Source organism: Cottoperca gobio, chromosome 14, assembly GCF_900634415.1.
Source record: "Cottoperca gobio chromosome 14, fCotGob3.1, whole genome shotgun sequence".
Classification (NCBI taxonomy): domain Eukaryota; kingdom Metazoa; phylum Chordata; class Actinopteri; order Perciformes; family Bovichtidae; genus Cottoperca; species Cottoperca gobio.
Window position 1 is genome coordinate 6,782,649 of NC_041368.1, and position 19,529 is coordinate 6,802,177.

Below are 19,529 nucleotides of genomic sequence, written 5' to 3' on the forward strand. Positions count from 1 at the left end.
ACAGTGATTCTCTTTCAGTCCAGAGTTGTTACAAACTTTTAAAATATTCTGAAATTGAAGACGATTGAAATCATTTTGGAGCCAGTTTTCAATTAATTGCAACGAGACATAATTCATTCAAATGGATAGTTTATTCACAGGCAAATAAAATGCTAAAACAAAAATCTTACAAATCTGAATACAAAGTTCTCAGCTGGGGTGGGTCATGGGGGCAGTCTGTAAGTGATGCAGGAGAACTGTACGGTGAAGTGGAGATCAAAGAACAACAACCATATCAACTTGTCCTACAGAGTACTGGCAGACAAGTCCATTGTCCAGCTTATCTAGTGTGCAATGTATACCTTATGGCCAACTAGAGAGTTCTTACTGCACACATGGAAAACTACAGAATCTAAGAAATAAAGTGTGGTTAAGCAGTTTTTACAGATAGCCAGGGTGAATATGGTGTCAATTTAGAGATCAGATATTTTCCAAACATAAGCCAGTAGCTCATGTCAACAGTCGTCTACTCTGAATAAGTTATTCATTTCAAATATTGCCAGCATGTAATATAACTAAGTGTTGTTGTTGAGCTGGAAATACAAGGTTTCATTTCAGCATCAGTCTTGTGTTGAGCATATGAGCAAACCTTTCTATACATTATTCACAATATTTACATCAAGGGTTTTTTGCCTTCTCTTCCAAAGCAAAGTAACACCTGTTGAGTTGCATTTCAAATTTACGCAGACTTTTTCCAGAAACCCAACTCTAGTGATTCCATGGCTTCAAATGTGTCCAACACGAGGAAAGACGAGTGAAGAGCTGATGTTGCCGTGTCCTCCTCTACGACTTGGCTTCCAAAAGTGGCTTGATGTCTTTAATGCCGTGCTCTGCTGCCACAGTGATGATGTGGTCCAGGGCATTCATCTGACCCAACATCTTCACCACTTCTTTGATCAGGTCCCTGTTGGCAGATTAAGTTATATTAGAAGCAGTATGGACAAAACCCTTAGCGTCACATCATATCACAAAAGGTAGTTATTAAGAGAGTCATCTAAGAACTAAATTTGACCCGACAATCTTCCATTGTATCCTTTTTAAAGCACCTTCCATAATATTCCAGCAGATGGCGCTATAACAGAATTCAAGTTCCCCAATTTAGACAAATAAAGTGTTTATGCAGAGCAGAGCCTCTTACTTGGCAGAGCGACGTTCCAAATCAGACCCGCCTAAACTGCTACGGTTAAATGAGTTGGCCAGGTGGGTGAGGTAGCGACAGAACGGCTCCAACTGAGGCAACGTCTGCTGGCCCTTCAGTCCAGAGAACCACTGAACGGGCAAACACTCCACCACCTGAAAAAGAAGAAAAGCACAAGGAGGAGTTCAACACCAGCTCTGCATCATCCTGTTTGCACAGGAAAGTAGAGCGCAGCCAATCACATTGACCTGGGAGGCTTGTATTATTCAACACACACACACACACACACACACACACACACACACACACACACACACACACACACACACACCAGGTGGTTTAAAGAAATATCATCGTGTTTATTTTTAGACTCAATAGGCACATCGTGTACGATTAAATATAGTGAGAGGTCTCTGGAATACATTTGAAACCTATGATAAAAGGTGTGTCAATGCAGTACAGGGCTGTGAAAGTTCTCGTTTCTCTTATCTCAGACTAAACCTATGAACCTATTGGGAAGAGACTTCCACATTCAAAGGTTCCATTCATTGCACTACTGATAGTGACTTTATTTAATTTTTTTAAACCCAACAAAACAGTAATGACACTGTTGACAAAGCTGATGGAATCAGGTACCAAATATTTAAAAAATGTAAACAACGAACATGTCATTGACAAAAAACAACAACCTACAGTTCAGGATCGGGTGGCTTGTTGCAGGTAAACTCAAGCGGTTGTAAAAATACCCTTCTGCCATTTAGTGGCTGTTTGTTTAGTGATATCACTAAACAACATTTTCATGGTAAATTGTAAATCGTTCCAAAACAAGTCACTTAATCGAGACAATCATTCTGACTATAGGAGCTCTGCCTATTTACACATGAAGCACGAAACTACAGAACAATTGGTGCGTCTCCTACCTTCTGGCACTTGGGGACGTTGTCCTCCCCGGTGTCCGTGGTCTGCAGTGCACAGAGGATGTATCGGTTCAGAGTGCTGTCCAATGCCAGATCCCTTAGACAGGAACTGGACAAGATACCTTCCCACTGCAGGATGTTGCCCAGCAGCTAGGACAGAAACACAGCAGCATAGAACGTCACCATCCAAGAGCTTCTATTCATTTATGTTTACCATCAGTGGTTAGTGTACAAATGATATCAAGGATACACAGTCATAGCTGGTAAGCATTTCTCCTGTAAGGTATAACCCTCCTCACCTCCTTTCTATTTGTGGTGGGACTTCATTTGAAGATAACAGTCAGTGTAATTAGTATTTGAATGGATTCATGAATCTAAATACAACAGCCTTAACTCTCACTTTTGTACATACCTTCACACAGGACCAGAACTGCCTCTGGTAGAATAAGTAGGGACCGCTATTCTTGTTCTCCAACACACTGAACAAAAGCAAAAACACACTTTAAAAATCAGTATTCAAGCTTCATTATACAGATTGAACTTCCTCAATTGTGAAACATACTTTTTGGGGTAGAGTGGAAGGAAGACATCTTCATCCAGAGTCCGCCTGGCCCTGAAGACAATTGTTTTCAAAAGCTCCTGATAGAGAAAAAGTAAAGAGAAAATCAAGATGATACTAATTCTACCACCAGAGGCAAAGTAATCTCTTGTTTTGCAGACAGTCCGTTTATGTAGGTAGTGAGGATGTACACTACAGTACCTGCGTGTACCGGTTTTCTCCATGCAGCACGGTGGGGTAACCTTTCATTAGTCTGTGAATGAAGCCCACCAGCCTGGCTGTCTGACTGTTTGACAGCGGGTCCCACACTTGCTCTGCCAACACTGACACACACACACACACACACACACACACACACACACAAACCAATACATTAATACACATGACATATTTGTACTGGCCTGCATTGTTATGCCAAGCAAATCTTAGTATGCTGGGTGCAGCTGTGAGAGTTACTCTACCTGTCAGTTTGGAGAGGATGACCTTCTCCACAATAGCAGGCAGCAAGCTGCTATCCCCATCTCCTCTCTGCAACACGCTGTGCTCCTCAAAGCCATAGAACAGCAGCGACTCAAACCAGAGCATGTACTCGAAATTTGCACACTGAGACTGGGAAGGGAAAAAAGACAAGAAGTGGATTTTAGAGCCGTCCACATTTCAAAATGGAAAAAAAAAATCTTTCACCAAAAAACACGGGCACACATGTTCCTTACCTCGAGAGGGTTCCATGTAATCAGCTGCAGACGGACTAAAGGGTTAAAGAGTTTGGGCAGGCAGAGGCCAATGTAAGCGTCTCTGTAGCAGTCGGCATATTCTTTCCTCCACACTTCAAAATGGGATTTGATGCAGTCAAGTGAATGAAAGTCCTCCACCACATCCTCAAAGACTTTCTTGCATTCCCTGATGATACGATCTGGATGGGACAAACGGCTTTAGTTAGGCACGAGCTGCAGGAAGTCTAAGTTTTAGGTCCGTGTTAAATTACCTTTAAATCAACACATCTGTCAATTCTTCTCATTATGGTGTACAGTGGAATTTTTGCAGCAATGTAATGATGTACCTTTCTCCATGTTGAAGCTGGTTATGTCAGTGGAGGTCTCCTCATCATCAGATGATAAGCCTTCTTTATGCTCAGCCCTTTTTCCATTCTGCTCTCTAGCTTGTCGCCGCCGAGTTCTGAACCCACCCAGAGGCACAAAGTAATACAATTAAAACAGAGGACAGAATGTATGATACACTTTAAGCTTGGCACTAAAATGACTCCTTTTAAAGTCAGAACTTATGATCTGTTACATGGTAAATGTATGCTTTACAAATCAAACAATCAAGGCTGTATATTTGCAAATAAAAGAGCAGAAAGCTAAGCTCAAAAAGGAGATTTTGCCCTGAGGTAAGAACAGAAACACAGCCTACAGGGACAATGGAGCTTGTACCTATTATCCTAGAAACATAATGTATAGCCTAGAAATCCTGCCGCCTTTAGAGTACGACTGAGCTTCATACCGTCGTGCTTCTCTTTCCGCTATCCTCCTCTGACGACTGTTCTCTGTGTATGCCGCGCGGTCTCGACCAAATGAGTCCAAATTAGGAGCCATGACAGCTTTATCTGCAAGAGACAGGAGCCATGTTAGAAACTAGCAATGAAAAGCTGAGACAACCCAAAACCTCAATCTAACTCTGGGCCCTCAACATCTAACAAAACAGAGTTATAGTTTACAGTAATTCAAAATGCTTAAAAATAAATGACATGAGATAAGCAAGTGATAGTCAAAGGGATTGTTTTAAGTATATGAAACAAATTAAAATTCTGACCTAAACCTTCTAATATATAAAAAGCTAGCAGCAGCAATAAGACATCATAGTTGTTACAAATCATTTTGGTATCATTCATTTTCTAGTCACTTACCTGGCTGCAACCTCCAACATGTTACAGTGAAAGTGACAGATGACAAGTCACTAACAGATAATTGTTTATCTTTACTTAGTGACTCATTGCTTGAGCTGAGTTACAACCACCCAGCTGACAGAGACTCGGCCAATAAAGAGTAGCCGAAACAGCTCCTCTAATAAAACAGTTCTCATACATACATACATACATACATACATACACACACACATACACATACATACATACATGCTCACTCAAAAATCACACAACAATTAACCTTAAATCACTCATGAGGGAAACATAAAAAGGGGATTGTGGGACACAAAATGGTGAACACACACACACACACACACACACACAGAGAACTAACGAGGCCGTTCAAATAAATCATAAAAACCTTCAAGATGGACTGACTTGAAAGGCTTGCAAACTCCGACGATTCATCTTTAATATCATCCTGTCTTCTCTGGACAAGTCGTGAGGCCCGTTGCCTTAGTAACTGGTGCATGGCAGCCTCCAGCTCCAGAACAGCAGGCACCTGAAAGATATGATGCCTTCTGTGACCTTTGACCCAAACAAAAGTGGGGCTCCAAGTCACAGGGGTGTCTTGCTAGAGGGACAAGAGGAGCATGATGGACAATATAAAACCGGAACCAGCATATCACTAGTGTCGGGTGAAAACTTAGCAGCTCTAAAATGTAATGTTTCCTTCAAGGAAAGTTTCAACACTATAGATTTTTGGTTTAAGATGAGAATACTGGCAAACCAAGTTACAGGTCCTTGTTAAATGCCTTGCGAAGCATTAAAACAACACAAGTGTGGAGCTGAAGGTTTTTACCCAACATTGACAATATACAGTTCCAGTGTTCATGTTTACACTGTATTCACTCCACACTAAGTCACACTGATAATGGTTGGTTAGTGTCCTGTTTCCATCACCTAATAGGGTTCAAACAGACATTAATGTGGTGCAGCAGGCAGGCCAGTTCTCTGTTCCATGTAGTTGCTGCTCTGCTGCTGCAGGATCAAGACTGAATTATTCTGTTTAGACATGCATTTATAAGTAGCTATAGGCGTACAAAACTATAGCTCGGGTCAGAGACATCCTTTCATTAGGTTTTAACAAATTGGGTTAAGTTTGGACACTTGGGTATATAGATGGCTAGAGGTCTCTTATAGCCCCAACTCATCTTATGATAACTTTTTGTATGCAATGACTACATCTTCTTTAAGTAGCTGAAACAATCAGATTCATAATGAAGTAAGAAAAACATGTTTCTATACAAAATCCATTTGCAAAAGTATGTCACTGACATAGTAGAAGGTAATGGAATAACAGCATGTCTGAGTGTGCTCCAAGTGACTCATGTGCAGCCACATTGGCTTGTCAGCACGTTTAACAAGGCTCAATAATAGTATCACATTTTTTTTTTACTAAAACTGGATTTTATGTGGCTCTCAATGTTTCACAATATGGATTTCTTATTAGATTCTATCCCTTTTAAAATCCACATGAATTGGTCAGTGAGATCACACAAAAACAGAAAACAGCTAAAAATCAGAGAGCAGATAAATTCTCCCTTACCTTTTCACTGAAACACTCAAGCAAGTCTCCAACATACCCTCGCATCTCTTGCAAGAATTTATATTGATCTGAATTGTTATTGGATGAGCCCTCCAGCTGCTGTATGGCACTCTCAGAGGCAGCTAGGTCTTCTTCGATCTGTTTGTATCGCCTGGCGTTTGCGTCGTGGCCTGCACTCATTTGGCTGAGCCTACAGACGCGACAAACAGGGAAAGACAGTAATAAGGACTCAGATAAGGCTGAGGACAAACAAAGCTGGTCTAATCTTAATCACTGACAAACTAAGCAGACATAGACATCATGAAACCTGATTGCCAGGCAACAGGGACGCTAAAAAAAATGCACTCCTTTGTAGTTGTAATTAGGGGGGGACTAATGTAACCCCCTACAGACCCACACACTTCCTCTCTGGCCCTTCGATCTGTGGATAGCTTTGCTGGGTCTTCAGGACCACAGCAAACAAAGATGGCAGCGGCTGAGCTGAAGACTGATATTAGATGTTGCTGCAGTGTCTCACTGAACCTACCTATCCTGCAGGCGTTTCTTTACCAGATCAATGGATACCGGGGTTAGATCACTAATAGGGGTCCCGTAGTGAACAGAGCCATTGTCTGCTCGGCCCGTTGGTTTGACAGTCTGCTGTGCCACAGTGCTGTACGTGAAAGGCATGCTGTAGGAGGAGCCATAGGGTTGGGTCTCGTAGCTGTTCTGGTAGTAGACCGTGTTGTCCTCTGGCTGGCTGCTTTGGACCTAAATCATTAGAAACAAGGAAAACACAGAATGCTTTTAATATGACGACCAACTACCAATTAATAAGGAATGCAACTAATGGTCATTTGCATTATTAATGAATCCATCAATGATTATTTTTGATTTTCGTATTGTCCGGCCAACAACCAAACCAAAAGGCATTCAATACAGTTCGATATGAGACAGAGAAAAGCATTGTCTAGAAGTATTTTACAGCTGTTCAGAGAAGTAGTGCAGTTTACCTGGGGTATGCTGATTCCTTTCCTAATCTGCTCCTGCTCCCATCGGATCACCTCCTCATCCTGACCTGTATCCAAGGCCTCGTCATCACTACCCTCAATACCTGTACATGTGAAGGGGATGTTCATGTCTTAGAGACAGCTGAATGAAAACAGTAGTAAATAAATCAATGAATGGGCAGTGTGCCATTTTTTCTTAAGGTACCTATCTCCTCAGCGATCTTTTGTCTCTGGCTTTTGTTCTTGACTCCGCTGAAGCGGATCCTCTTCTCATCCTCGTCTTCGTCGTCACTGGCATCTTGGTCTTCTTGTGCCATGCGTTTTTTGGGAGTCTCCGTCTCTACCAGAGGGGCTTCACCGCCCAGCTCTCTAGCCAGTTGCCGTCGCTTTCGGGCAGCATGGATAAATGCCGCATCGGGGATCTCCCCTAGAGTGAGAGAAACAGATTGGATTTAAGTAAGTCATTGTGTAAACAAATACCAAAACGTATTTCAGGTTTGGATGCATAGTGCTGTATGCAATGAGGTGGAAGCACTTTCAAACAGGGTTTCAACGACAGTAGAGGACCAATAATTCAGAGAAGGGTACAGAGTTATAATCTAAGATTAGTAGCAGAATTGAAATTAAAACATTATGGAAACTCAGTGATACTTTCTATTACACTCTGGAAAAGTAGGAGTAGCCCATTCTTTATAAAAGCATGTTAGACTGGTTGTGCAAGTGATGATAGTTAGACACAGAGTGTGCGTGTGTAAGTGTGTGTGTGCGCTACCTGGTTTCAGGCTGCCAAGGGAGGAAAGCGTGTTGAACGTTGAGACAGAGTGGTTGCTCCTGGAGACTTGACCTTGTGGGTGGCCACCTTGACTCTTCACCTCTTCCTGCTGGTCATCAGCACTGTCCACCTCCATTTCTTCCTCCCCCTGATCACTACCCGCTCTGCTAGTAACTTCCTCTTTGATGGCAACCGCAGGCTGAAGTGGAGCATCTAGGAAAACCAGATGTAGAGAAAAGTTAAGCCAAGAGGCTAACAGATCTAACAAAACTTCTATTACATGTACTTTGTAACTACTGATACTATGGGTGGCTGATGTTATGCTCCATATTACAGGACAGTCTAGCCAATCCAGATACCCTAATAGCACTAATATATGGGATATTAAGGGTAATTCAGGTAGGATTCTCAATGAGTGTCTGTTAGTATTGAGCATGGCAAGATTATGTGAAAATGCACTGATACCATGCACAGAACTTGACGTAAATGTCTGCCACAGAAAAAGGGGTTAACTTTAATGACATTGTAAAACGATAATCCCCTTTTCTCAGATAACTCATGGTATATCTAACGTTACATGTGACATTTTAGCAAAACTATAACGATATGCCTTAATTCAGCTTCATGCTTTCTCATATTTGGTGATAAATGTTGCTGCTGCAAAGTTAGCTAGGTCGGTTAAAGTGACAGCAGAGATGAAAGCCAGTGTATAGCTTGGACTGTAGGATAACCCACCTGATCTGTGTTCATGTTTGACTCCAGACTTCTCCAAATCCTCCTTGTATTCCTTCTTCAGCTGTTTGACAATCTTCTTGCTGTGGTTGGATTTCTTCACTCGGAACACCTCGGATCCTTCTGTTTACAAACACGTCATTTGATGAAGTAAGCGGGGAGTCAAGTTAACCACGCACATCATCCAAGTTAAATTGGATCATAAGAATGATTGCCGGACAAGAAAAGTACAAAGCTAGCTAATTTATAATGTTTTATGCAATTACACGTTCGATTGTTGTATCCTAAGCAGAAACAACAAGTGTAACGTTAATACTTAAACCTGTCAGGACTCCACGCTTTCGTAAGCGTCTAGCTAACTTAGCATTGGTTACCATGTTAGCTTACCTTCATCATCGTCGAAACTCAGCAAACTGGCTTTTGTGGGTGCAGGCACCGCAGCTGTAACGATAGCTGTATCTTTAACTTTCTTTTCTTTCTTAACCGCTTTTAAAATGTTGGCCTGAAACCCGTTGCTGTGGTAGTTATCAGTGCTGCTAGGTGCTGCAGGTAACGCTGATGGAAGTCTCCATGAACGGGATTTCCTCCACGGCAGGCCCAAACGGTATCGACGGCACTGGCGGCTGCCGACTCTCCTCCTGTTCTTCCTCGTCGGACTCATTCCTCCTTCGGAAGTTAGCGCGTTTCGCCTTTTTAAACATTATGTTTCTTTGCTAAATCCAACAGTTCATGCTTCAACTTATGGCCACTTAAAATTGCGCTCGGAGCAGAAGGAAATTACCCCCACACTGCCAGTCAGCCATTTTCTGTCAGATACTGCGTTTCTTCTTCTTCTTCTTCAAAGTCTTCAGCTGAGCACGTGCACCACCAGCATAATACTGCCCCCAGCTGGACAAAACGTGTACAGCTCTGCATCAGTGACGTGCCCGACAGATGAAATAATGAATGCAGAAGCTGAAAGATTTTTAATTATTTACGTGAATTGGGACATAATTTGTTGTAAAAGTGTATATAAAATTATGATAATTATAAATATGCGCTGGTTTGTCAATCATTTTTGTTAATTAGGTGTTTTCCAAAGCCCATGGTATAGCCTACAGATAAAACAATCTTGTTCTCTGTTGTCTTATTAAATGTTTATTAATTGGTGTGTGTGTGTGTGGGACCCTCATGAGAGCACTTGACAGTGCATTTAACCTTTATATGTTTATAAAGCTTTCAATATCTCAATGGTATCAATTAGTGTCCTATTTGAGATTACAGTAAATTATTAATATCCTGTCTACATGAAAATACTTCTGTGGTTCATGTAAAGCCTAAACACTGAAATTGTGAACCTCACCCTCGTGAACCTTCAGAACTCAACTGTTGTTTAAAATGTCAAGGGAATTATTGATGACACTCACTGTAATAAAATATGGGATTGACTTTGACAGCCATGGTCAAATTAACCCAATATGACAGTTTCCAGTAATGTAATCTCTGTAACACATTCACGGTTCATTTGTGTTTGTCAGTGAAGCCTGCCATGACAGGCTATGCAGCATGTCCCCTTGTTTAATATCAAATTGCCAACATTGCACTGAAAGTGACATTATCAACTGAATGACTCTTGACATCCGTCATAAATATTCATAAAACAGTAAACCAAAATAAATCAAAATTCCAGCGCACAGCAGGATACTGGTATGGACAGTATTTTATCAACAAATCCATGTAAAAACAAGAAAGAGTATCTGATGATGAAGCAGGCAAAATGCATAGTTCCCTTCTTCTTGTTTTTATACGTAATTCATTAATATAATAATGAGTATACCAGTATCCTGGTGTGCGCTGGAACTTTGATTTATTTGGATGTACTGCGGTTTATCTTGCACCAGCTGGCACCCAGGAGAGAAGCACTGCTGGAGAGAAGAGAAGCACTGCTGTGCACAGGGTATCTTCGATTTTTATCCATAACCTGTCTTGACCTAAGTATTTTAATATGGTCTTAAGTAACACTAGGTCTTTCAGTTTTTCCAATGGGCCCTGTTTGTAGGACAGCAGAATGCTTGTCTGATTGGCCATGGATGTATTGACTTGACTTAAATGAATAAAACACATTTTGCATTACATTCTCCACATTAGGCATATACTGTATGTGTTGATGAGTGGACTTTCTATGCTTTAGCAAAGATTCTAGTCTTCAGTTTATGTTGAAAAAGATAGATACAGAGACAGACAGATAGATGAGTGAAACATAACCCGTTAAAACTGTTAAAAAACCTTCAACCGTATGACCTTCCCACATCTCTTTTCTCACAAATTACTTTTCTGCAGAAATGGTCTCCTTTCATTTTAGCTCACTTTCCTTCACCCCTCTTTATCTCTGGGCTATTCCTTGCACTTTCCTCCTTACCCGATGACAGCTTTTTGAAAAATAGTTTGGAGAAGATAAAAGGTCCAAATGCATACTTCTGAAATTGCACCAGATTTCTATGTGTGGTGGCATGTTAAACACTTTACGGACAACAGAAGAGTTGAGAAGAACATATGTCTCTCCTGATAGGAATAGATAATATGCATTCTGGATTACAACAGCGTTCAGTTCCTTTAATAAATGCCAGACATGAGCTGCAGTTAGTGAGGGTCATTACAGAGCCATTACTTGACACAGTGCTGTGGTACTGATAATAACTGTTGAAATTAAAGTGTCACCACAGATGAAGCCGGAGTGATATGTTGTGATTAATTAACATCAAGATGACCCTCTGCCATTAAAACTATAATTGGAGATAAATATCTTCCCATTAATGGTAGAATTTCAGTTTTAAAGTCCCAGAGCACCATTTTCTTCCTCCATAACACATTCATACATTCATGATTCGAGCAGGAAACGTCTTGTAATAAGAAGTGCAAGTATCCTCAAACCAACCAATTGCTACTGACAAAGCGTCGGTGGTTAACATTGTATTGATGACGCTCTTATTTCAGAAACCTGATTGTTAGTGCAGTAAAGGCCAAGGTATGCTTGAAACAAATGAGTAGTGACTACAGAAAGTCAAGGAACATGCTGTATATGTTCATGGATTTACAAGTAATCTGGATATAGCTTAACATCTCGTAACCTGGAACTTAACATCTCGTAACCTGGAGCTTCCCATAACTCTTAAGAACTTGTATGACTTTGTTTCTTGGATGTACGTTTTTCAAAAAGCAATACCCCATTCAGTTTTACTCTTACTGTGAGTGGCATTCAGAATCCATTAGTACTTTTGGTGAACTGATAGTGTAAAAGTAGCTGGATGATCAGCAACAGTAAGGAAATCTCATCAGTTGAAACTTTGAAGATTTGGAAAGACAAAGGTGGCCTTGGTCCCAAAATAAACCATTCAAGGTTAAAAAAAAGACACACACACTTGGAAAACGTGGACGGATTGTTCTTTAAGTGCTTCAACTAAGTTCATCTTAAAACCACTTGGGGGCACTGGAGCTCCTTATAAGCAAAACGCTGTGTCTTATTTGTGGCCAAGGTGCGCTCATAGTTCACTCATGTATAAATGCTAATGAAATACAATGACATTTCCTGATCCAGTGAATGTATCTGAAACCAGCCAGCATGAATATAGATGACATCAATACTGCTACTCAAAGGTTCATAAGGCTCATCAAATCACTCCTCTTATCGCTAAGAGGAAGCTGTCGCGATGTGACCATTTCAGGTGATTATTTGTTTAAGAAAAGCAATTTAATTTGTGCGAGACAGATATCATTATTTGTTTGCTTGCTGTGTGCACGCAGTGGACCATGGTGAAAGGGAGCCAAGTATGTCTTTCTTCTCTGAGTAGTGCAGCAGGAGTGATGCCACATTAAATTGCCCCCGCAGGATACAGTAACTATAAAAGCAAAGTTATAGAAGCCAAGGTTTCATTTGCACTGATGGAACAAACATCAGGGTTGAATAACCCGGCTTATTAAATACACAGTGTGCGAGTCAAGAGGTAATGAAGATGGAATGAGAATGAAACAAAAGAGACACTGTAATGGAAGGACAAGAGGATCTACACCTTCCACCTCTTACTGACAAATTATAATAATGCAAGGCTATGTATATTAGTTCAGACCCAATTAAGATGTCAAAATCCATCCGTTTTTAAACAAACATTCATCCGCTTAAAGCACGTCTATCTATGAATCATAAAAACATGTGCTTCTGCTTTCATGAATGCAATCATGCTTTTAATAATAGGGGGAGTCCATTTTCTCCAAAGACAGAAATCAAATTTTGGAATTAGCTCTTCACACGTCCCAGTGCTCTCAGGTAATAGTGTCCTTTGAAGACAGAAGATTAATGTTGTGATACATACACACATGTACAAAGCTGCACAAGAAACACTACCGTGGATAACTAATTATACTTATCTCTAACAGGGGATCAGGATTCACTGAGGTAATTTCTGTTTAGGCACTCTGTATGCTTTGTACCAGCAGAGTACATTATTCCTCCTCCAGCAGAAGAGGAATAACAAGTGCGGGTGCCAGGCTATACCAGCCATCTTTACTATCAATCACTAAGACGAAATCAAGTAACTGCTTCTGTTACCACCAGGGACACAAATTGACCTAAAAACTCAACAATACACATTGGAAACATGTGAGGACTGCCTGACAGATACAGAAGAAAATAGTACCATCCATTCACTACACTGTTTTGTGTGCATTTGCATGATGATCCAATTGAGCATGTGTCTCAGTGAGAGCATTTCTCCTCTGCTCGTGTCACATAGCGGAGCTTTCGTGTGTGTGTGGCGACGATCTGACTTGATTACGAAGTGGGGATGTGTTTGTCTCAGGTGTTAACCCGCACTTGTAAATACTGCAGTGACCTCCAACTGCCTCCTTCATGCATTAGAATAAAAATTGACATTACCCGTTTCATGCTTTCTTTTCAAATTCCCTTCACCTGCTGCCCCCCCAGTTTATACTCATCCTATCTTTCAAGTGAAGTAGTTGTATTTTTTTTTGCAGTTTTATTGAGTTCAGATAGAATAGTGGCAACGTTTTTTTCTTTAAAGGAAGTATGGAGAAGAAAGTTGTCTCAAACTGCGGTGTCAGCAACATCACCTCTCCTCAAACCCTCCTCCTCCTCCTCCTCCTCCTCCTCCTCCTCCTCCTCCTCCTCTCATCTATCACTCAAGGTAACATCAAAGCCTAATCACTGGGAGCCATAGTTACACATCCTGTCCAGGCAAGGAGACTCTATGAGGACTTTTCCCACATGTACATTTACGCACACACACACACACACACACACACACACACACACACACACACACACACACACACACACACACACACATCTCCTCCTGCTTGGCATACACGAGACTCTTCCTAGGATCAGGCATTTGACTCGTATTAAGGATTAAGGAAAACTAGCACACCATGATGTGTAACGCCTGACAAGGGAGAAACAAAAACATGCTTTCAGAGACTTACTTCCCCACAGCACCTTAGAGCAGAGCGGATGGAGACTTAAGTTGAGGAAGGGGGTGGAGGAGATGATGTGCCTGATTAAAGAGAACACAGAGAGAAAATTATGATATTTAAACCCATTTTGAAGCCTCAAACTTGTAAATAAATGATGCGCTCAAGAAGACTCAAGAAATGGCTGTGGCTCCTACACCTGCGGCTCAATGCTTAAATATTCATTTCCTGTCATAGTCACAAACACTTGAGTACGTGTGTAGCTTATGAGAGTGAGTGTGTGTGTGTGTGTGTGTGTGTGTGTGTGTGTGTGTGTTTAGAAAGATGTGTGCGCTAAGAGATGTTGCTCACAAACTGCTGCCTTCAAGTACAAGTGGAAGAGAAGAAGAAAAGAGGAGAGAGAACTCAGGATTAATTTTCTCCTTAATGATCTACTCAAACATCCTCAAAACCCCCTCATCAGCGGACAGCACAGTGGAAAAGAAGCGAAAAGCCCTCCATGCTTTTTATCCGCTCTCTTGCTATTCTTTCATCCCTGCAATGCTCATAATGTCACTGAGATTAGTGCTGGATGTGTTAACTAAACTTCTCATTTGGCAGAAAGGGAGGGTGAGAAGACTCCTCTTTGACAGAATTAATGCAGGAAAAAAAAGAAAAGAAAGAATTTTCAATGCGGATGTTTAGAAGATGAAAGGAGGGCTCATTCAAAGGGGAGTTTTAACAACATTTTAGTATAAACTAAAGTAATAAATATGTCATTGTACCCAATTGCACACATTCAGACACATAATGCACTTTCAACAGCAGATGTTCCCACTTGACGATGGCCAAACAGAGCACTAATTAAATGCAATGTGTAAGTTTGGATGATTCCAGACAATGCATTGAGTCTATGATACCTGAAATAGTCATCCTGACGGGGAACATTTTACTCATTTCCATGTACAAATTTAGCTTTCACAAAGTATGCAAGTACACACACTATCCGACATTCCGCTCTTCATCACTGTCAGCTGATTAATCATTGTATCTGACTGCTCATTAGACCATCTCTTTTAAAACAGCTTGACCTTGTATCGACTTTCATTCCCTCTCATCTCTTCATTTCGCATTTCTTTCTCCGGTTTGCTTCTCTTCCCCATCTCTTTATTTCAGTCCTTCAGGGGCTTTTCTCTTCCGTCACCCTGTGTAGAGATATTTCAGCACCTTGAATTTAGAGTAATTACATAGGAATAAATGATGACTCTCCCTGAATGCATTGCTCCCCTCTTTCTGTCAACCCATCACGAACAGGACCGCGGGCACAGCAATCAATCACTTCCAGGAGGGAGTTTGAATCTCCCAGAAGTTCACACGTAAAGACAAAAATATTCTTTATTTTTTTTAAAGAGTAATTACATAAGAATAACTCTCCCTGGATGCATTCCCCCTTCCTTCTGTCAAGCTGACAGTAACTGAACCTGGGGCACAGCAATCACTCGCCTGTGCTCTGCAGGAGGGAGTTACAATCTTTCAAAAGTTTACACATTACATTTTTTTTTCTTAGCGTTTTACTTTTTCAATCTCTATTTATAAAGGGGCTTCAGCTGAGCATGCATGCTATTTTTCAGCACCATACTGTGTCACATTCACACGGTTATATAGATTCCCACCTGGGAGTTGCCAAGGGCAACTGCATTCAGCTGTTTGCTACTAAGCAGCTCCAATAGAACAACTGGGGATTGCTCATAGGTACTTCAATAATAGGTGTAGAGGGACAGCTCATTTACACCTGACCCAGATTTTCTCACCTGCTCCTCGGTTTCAATCCTGGCGTCTTTCATAACTCCCAAGGTTCTGTGGTCTAAAAAGGTTCTAGGTTTGAACAGAGAATGTTTGAATAGAATCTGGTATTTGTTCCTGTGAACAACCAAAGAATATCAATTGAAAGCTTTTCAAACCAGCCCTTTGACTTGAGATTACCTTCTTGTGATTCCTGTCACCTTTACACAGGGCCTGTTGTTCTTGAAGTCCAAGGGCTATGTGAAGTATATCAGTGAAGAGCATCAAAAGCCAGCCTGATCTTGTGTTTGATATCCAGCAGGTTAACAATAACAACTTAAGATTCTGAGCAGGTGTGGGACATCTGTGAGTGATGCATTTGGCCCATGGTAGGGTGGGGAGAGGGAGAGTCCTGTGAGGGAATTTACAATGAATTCAGAAAACAAATAACAGACGCTTTGTCACATCTCTTCTTTGGAGACACATCCAAGCTCACCGGGGGTAGAAGCCCACTGCTGGCCAGCAGAAGGCCTCACACCAGGGCCTTGATTTAATCACTGCCCTGCAAGGGGAGAGACCAAGCAGGCAACAAAGCTGCCCTCCAGCCTTCCATCCTCCTACCATCAATGCTCCCTGTAGGTTGAGCCATCCCTCACCCTGCACCCTCCACCCGGGTCGTTTGAAGATGAGAGGAACTGAGTGTGAGGGGAGGGACGGTCGAGAGGAGGAGAGGTAGATGAAACCCCGGTTGTTCTCTTTGAACTGCTAATCACTGTGTTTAAAGCTGACCTCGCTTCCTGTCTCTCTTTCTGTGTTTGGCTCATTAAAATATGTAGCCTGATAAAGGGTCCAGATGGGAGTTCACCACGAACCACGATTCCCACTTCAGTCAATCACGTATACGTCTCATTTTCTCCCACAAAGATGAAATAATAAATAAGCAGGTTAAAATTGTAAATGAGTCATTGGTACTTGAATGGGAGATGTATAATGGTCCACACCCACACTAATTTGCTATTTCATCAATAGAATTGATATGGATTGGATCCTTACTGCTGCACAACCTTAAAGGTTGAGGTTGACAATGAGATCAGGGATTTTAATTAGGCCCTGCACACACCTGGCAATAAAATGCGTCTTAGGTGATGTCATTTTAAGTGGCTCTAAAGGCAGACCGTATTATAGGTACACTGGGATTGGACCAGCCAATCAATATTCAATGTGGTTAGGGACATGTCCGAAGCCAAACCTGCCAAACATCTCTGACACATTTTTTAAGCTTGGTGTCAGAGGAAAGGTACTAAATAGCCGCTGGAATTAAAAAATATATATGGCCAAAGACAAATGTGTATGTATTCTGCTAAGCAACTTGCAGTTAAGATCAAATTCAAACAGGGAATTAAAATCCAAAAGTGAAGTCAAAAGCCGGTATATATTAGCTCTAAGCCAGCTAAATCTGTTTTTTATTTGTGAAAACATAGGATTATCAGGTTGTTTTTGTAGAGATTTCCATCCACACTAAAATGCCAAGACTTTGTATTTATTTTAATCATTAAGTTTATTACTCAGGGACAGCGCATTTTAATAATCATTAATTTTAATATGCCAGAATAAGGCAGGAGGATTGACCCGATAGCCGAGTGATGGTGTAAATGCCCTGAGAGGCAAGTCCCCGGTACGATTTACAGCTTTCCCCTTCTCTCTTTCCCCACATGTTCTGTCGACCTGTCATATAAAGGCAAAACAATGCCCAAAACATAATCTTAAAGAAAAATAGCCAGGAGGCTAGTTTTCACTTGTAGTCTCTGACCAGGTGTTAAGTTAACACTAATCATGATGTGATGCCTTACAGTAATTAGAGTAAACAGTAAAGTAAACTGTAAGAAGCAGCAGTAGAAGCAAAGTAAATTACCGTTCAACAAAGCAAAAACAAACAATTACAGAACAACTTTAATTTCAGAACAGCTTCGGTTTTGCAAATAAAATAACGGAAATAAATAAAGATAAATATTAGCAACAGGAGAGCATAAAGGTAAGTCAAGCAACAGGACAGTTTAGCAGCATAGAGCAGCCACATTGATTCTTGTTGTTCTTTCAGTATGAAGATAAATTGTCCATCACAGGCAACATGTAAGGAGTGAGACGGACTCTGTTAATTAGCTCAGCTGTCTCAGCTGGTTAAATCTCTGCTCTGTTCTGCTCTCCACGATCCCTTATACTAGTTTCAATATAGATAAACTGATAAGTTAGGTCTTGTATATACACGTATATATTTCTGGTGTCCCACTGTCACTGTGTCACTGTTTAATGATTGCAAAGTCAGATTAATGAAAAAACATGTATTGTCTACTACACTGACAAGTAGAAGAAATGATCACAGAGAAGTTGTCTCATGTCATTTCCAAAAGGTGTACCAAGCTATGCAAAAAGTATAAGACCCTATTTAACCAGTCTGGCAAGGTGGCGTGTGAAAAAACACGAGCGTAGTGTGGATGGAGTGAAAAATATATTTCTTTCAGATTTAGCTGGCTTATTGTGGATGTGGTCTGAGTTCATTTCTAATGCAAGGTGTGAACTGCAGTCCATGTGTACTGCATCTTGATCCAGTTTGGCTACATTTGCAATGAAGATACTAGGTCTGAACAAGCCCACAGAGACTGCAGAGAGGAGGGAAGGTTGGCTGTGGAAGGAGGGCATGATGAGGCGGAGGAGAGAAGGAGACTATGGTAGCAGGGTATCAATCAATCAATCGCTCCTGTTGGTTTATATTGACTCTGCAGTCCCACTGGGCTACCACGCTCAATGTGCTTTCAGGCATTTTGCGTGGGTCGATGAAGGAGCGTGCCTGGCTTAACACTCACATTTTAGGGATATGAGCGGGTTTGTTTGTGTAATATATTAGATTGTGTTATGCAGAATGTATTGGAAACATTTTATAAATGTGTCACGTGGAAAGTTCGACCATTAGCGTATGATAAGTGAATACATGTTTTAGAAATTATAACAAATACATCTAAAGTATCAACATTGGGCATCAGACTTTGTCTCGTGCTGAAGATTGAGCTCTTTTAAAACTGTGTTAACCTTGGAACCAAGCTGCATTGTGCCCAAAGGCAGCATCCCATAAACCAACAGCATCAAGGTTGGCTTTGGATCATCGACTGTGCATTCATTCTGTCTTACAAACGGGTGATGAAAGCTGTCTACACCACACGGTACAAATATATATATATATATATATATATATATATATATATATATATATATATGTGTGTGTGTTTGTGTGAAACCATTAGCCTACACTGATGCACCGTTTGAACTACAAGAATTGCAATGATTAAAATCAATATTTATTTTGTGTGCTTTGATCAGTTAATTGGATGCCAGCAGATTCAGTGCACTTTTATTTATTATTTTTTAGCAATGATGGCAGACATTTTTCTCAAATAAGTAAACAATGAGTGATAACGTTTTTTGTGTTCACAGTTGTAATGCCTTGTGTCCTTTTTGTTGAAATATTTATAGGGATGGATAATATGGATACAATCTTGTATCATAGTGTAAGTCTATTCATATTGTGATATTGATCAATTGAGAATTGAGAATATGCAAAATAACACATTTTCATGTCTCAGTGTTGTCTACTGTATATCTGTTTTCACTTACTAACTTATGCATTTTATGTG

At 40.8% G+C, this 19,529-nt stretch overlaps 1 protein-coding gene across 1 annotated transcript; it reads right to left on the reverse strand.

Annotated features, from left to right (window-relative positions):
• Positions 1-112: 112 nt before the first annotated feature.
• paxbp1 (PAX3 and PAX7 binding protein 1) lies at positions 113-9,449 on the reverse strand. Its single transcript, XM_029447498.1, is given in 19 exon segments — positions 113-943; positions 1,178-1,332; positions 2,098-2,244; positions 2,507-2,573; positions 2,657-2,733; positions 2,855-2,976; positions 3,115-3,262; positions 3,367-3,566; positions 3,714-3,829; positions 4,157-4,259; positions 4,956-5,079; positions 6,127-6,316; positions 6,653-6,876; positions 7,119-7,219; positions 7,321-7,542; positions 7,888-8,100; positions 8,623-8,742; positions 9,007-9,166; positions 9,168-9,449. Coding segments are annotated over 19 exon segments (2,763 nt in total). The 5' UTR covers positions 9,321-9,449; the 3' UTR covers positions 113-822.
• Between the last annotated feature and the right edge of the window lie 10,080 nt (positions 9,450-19,529).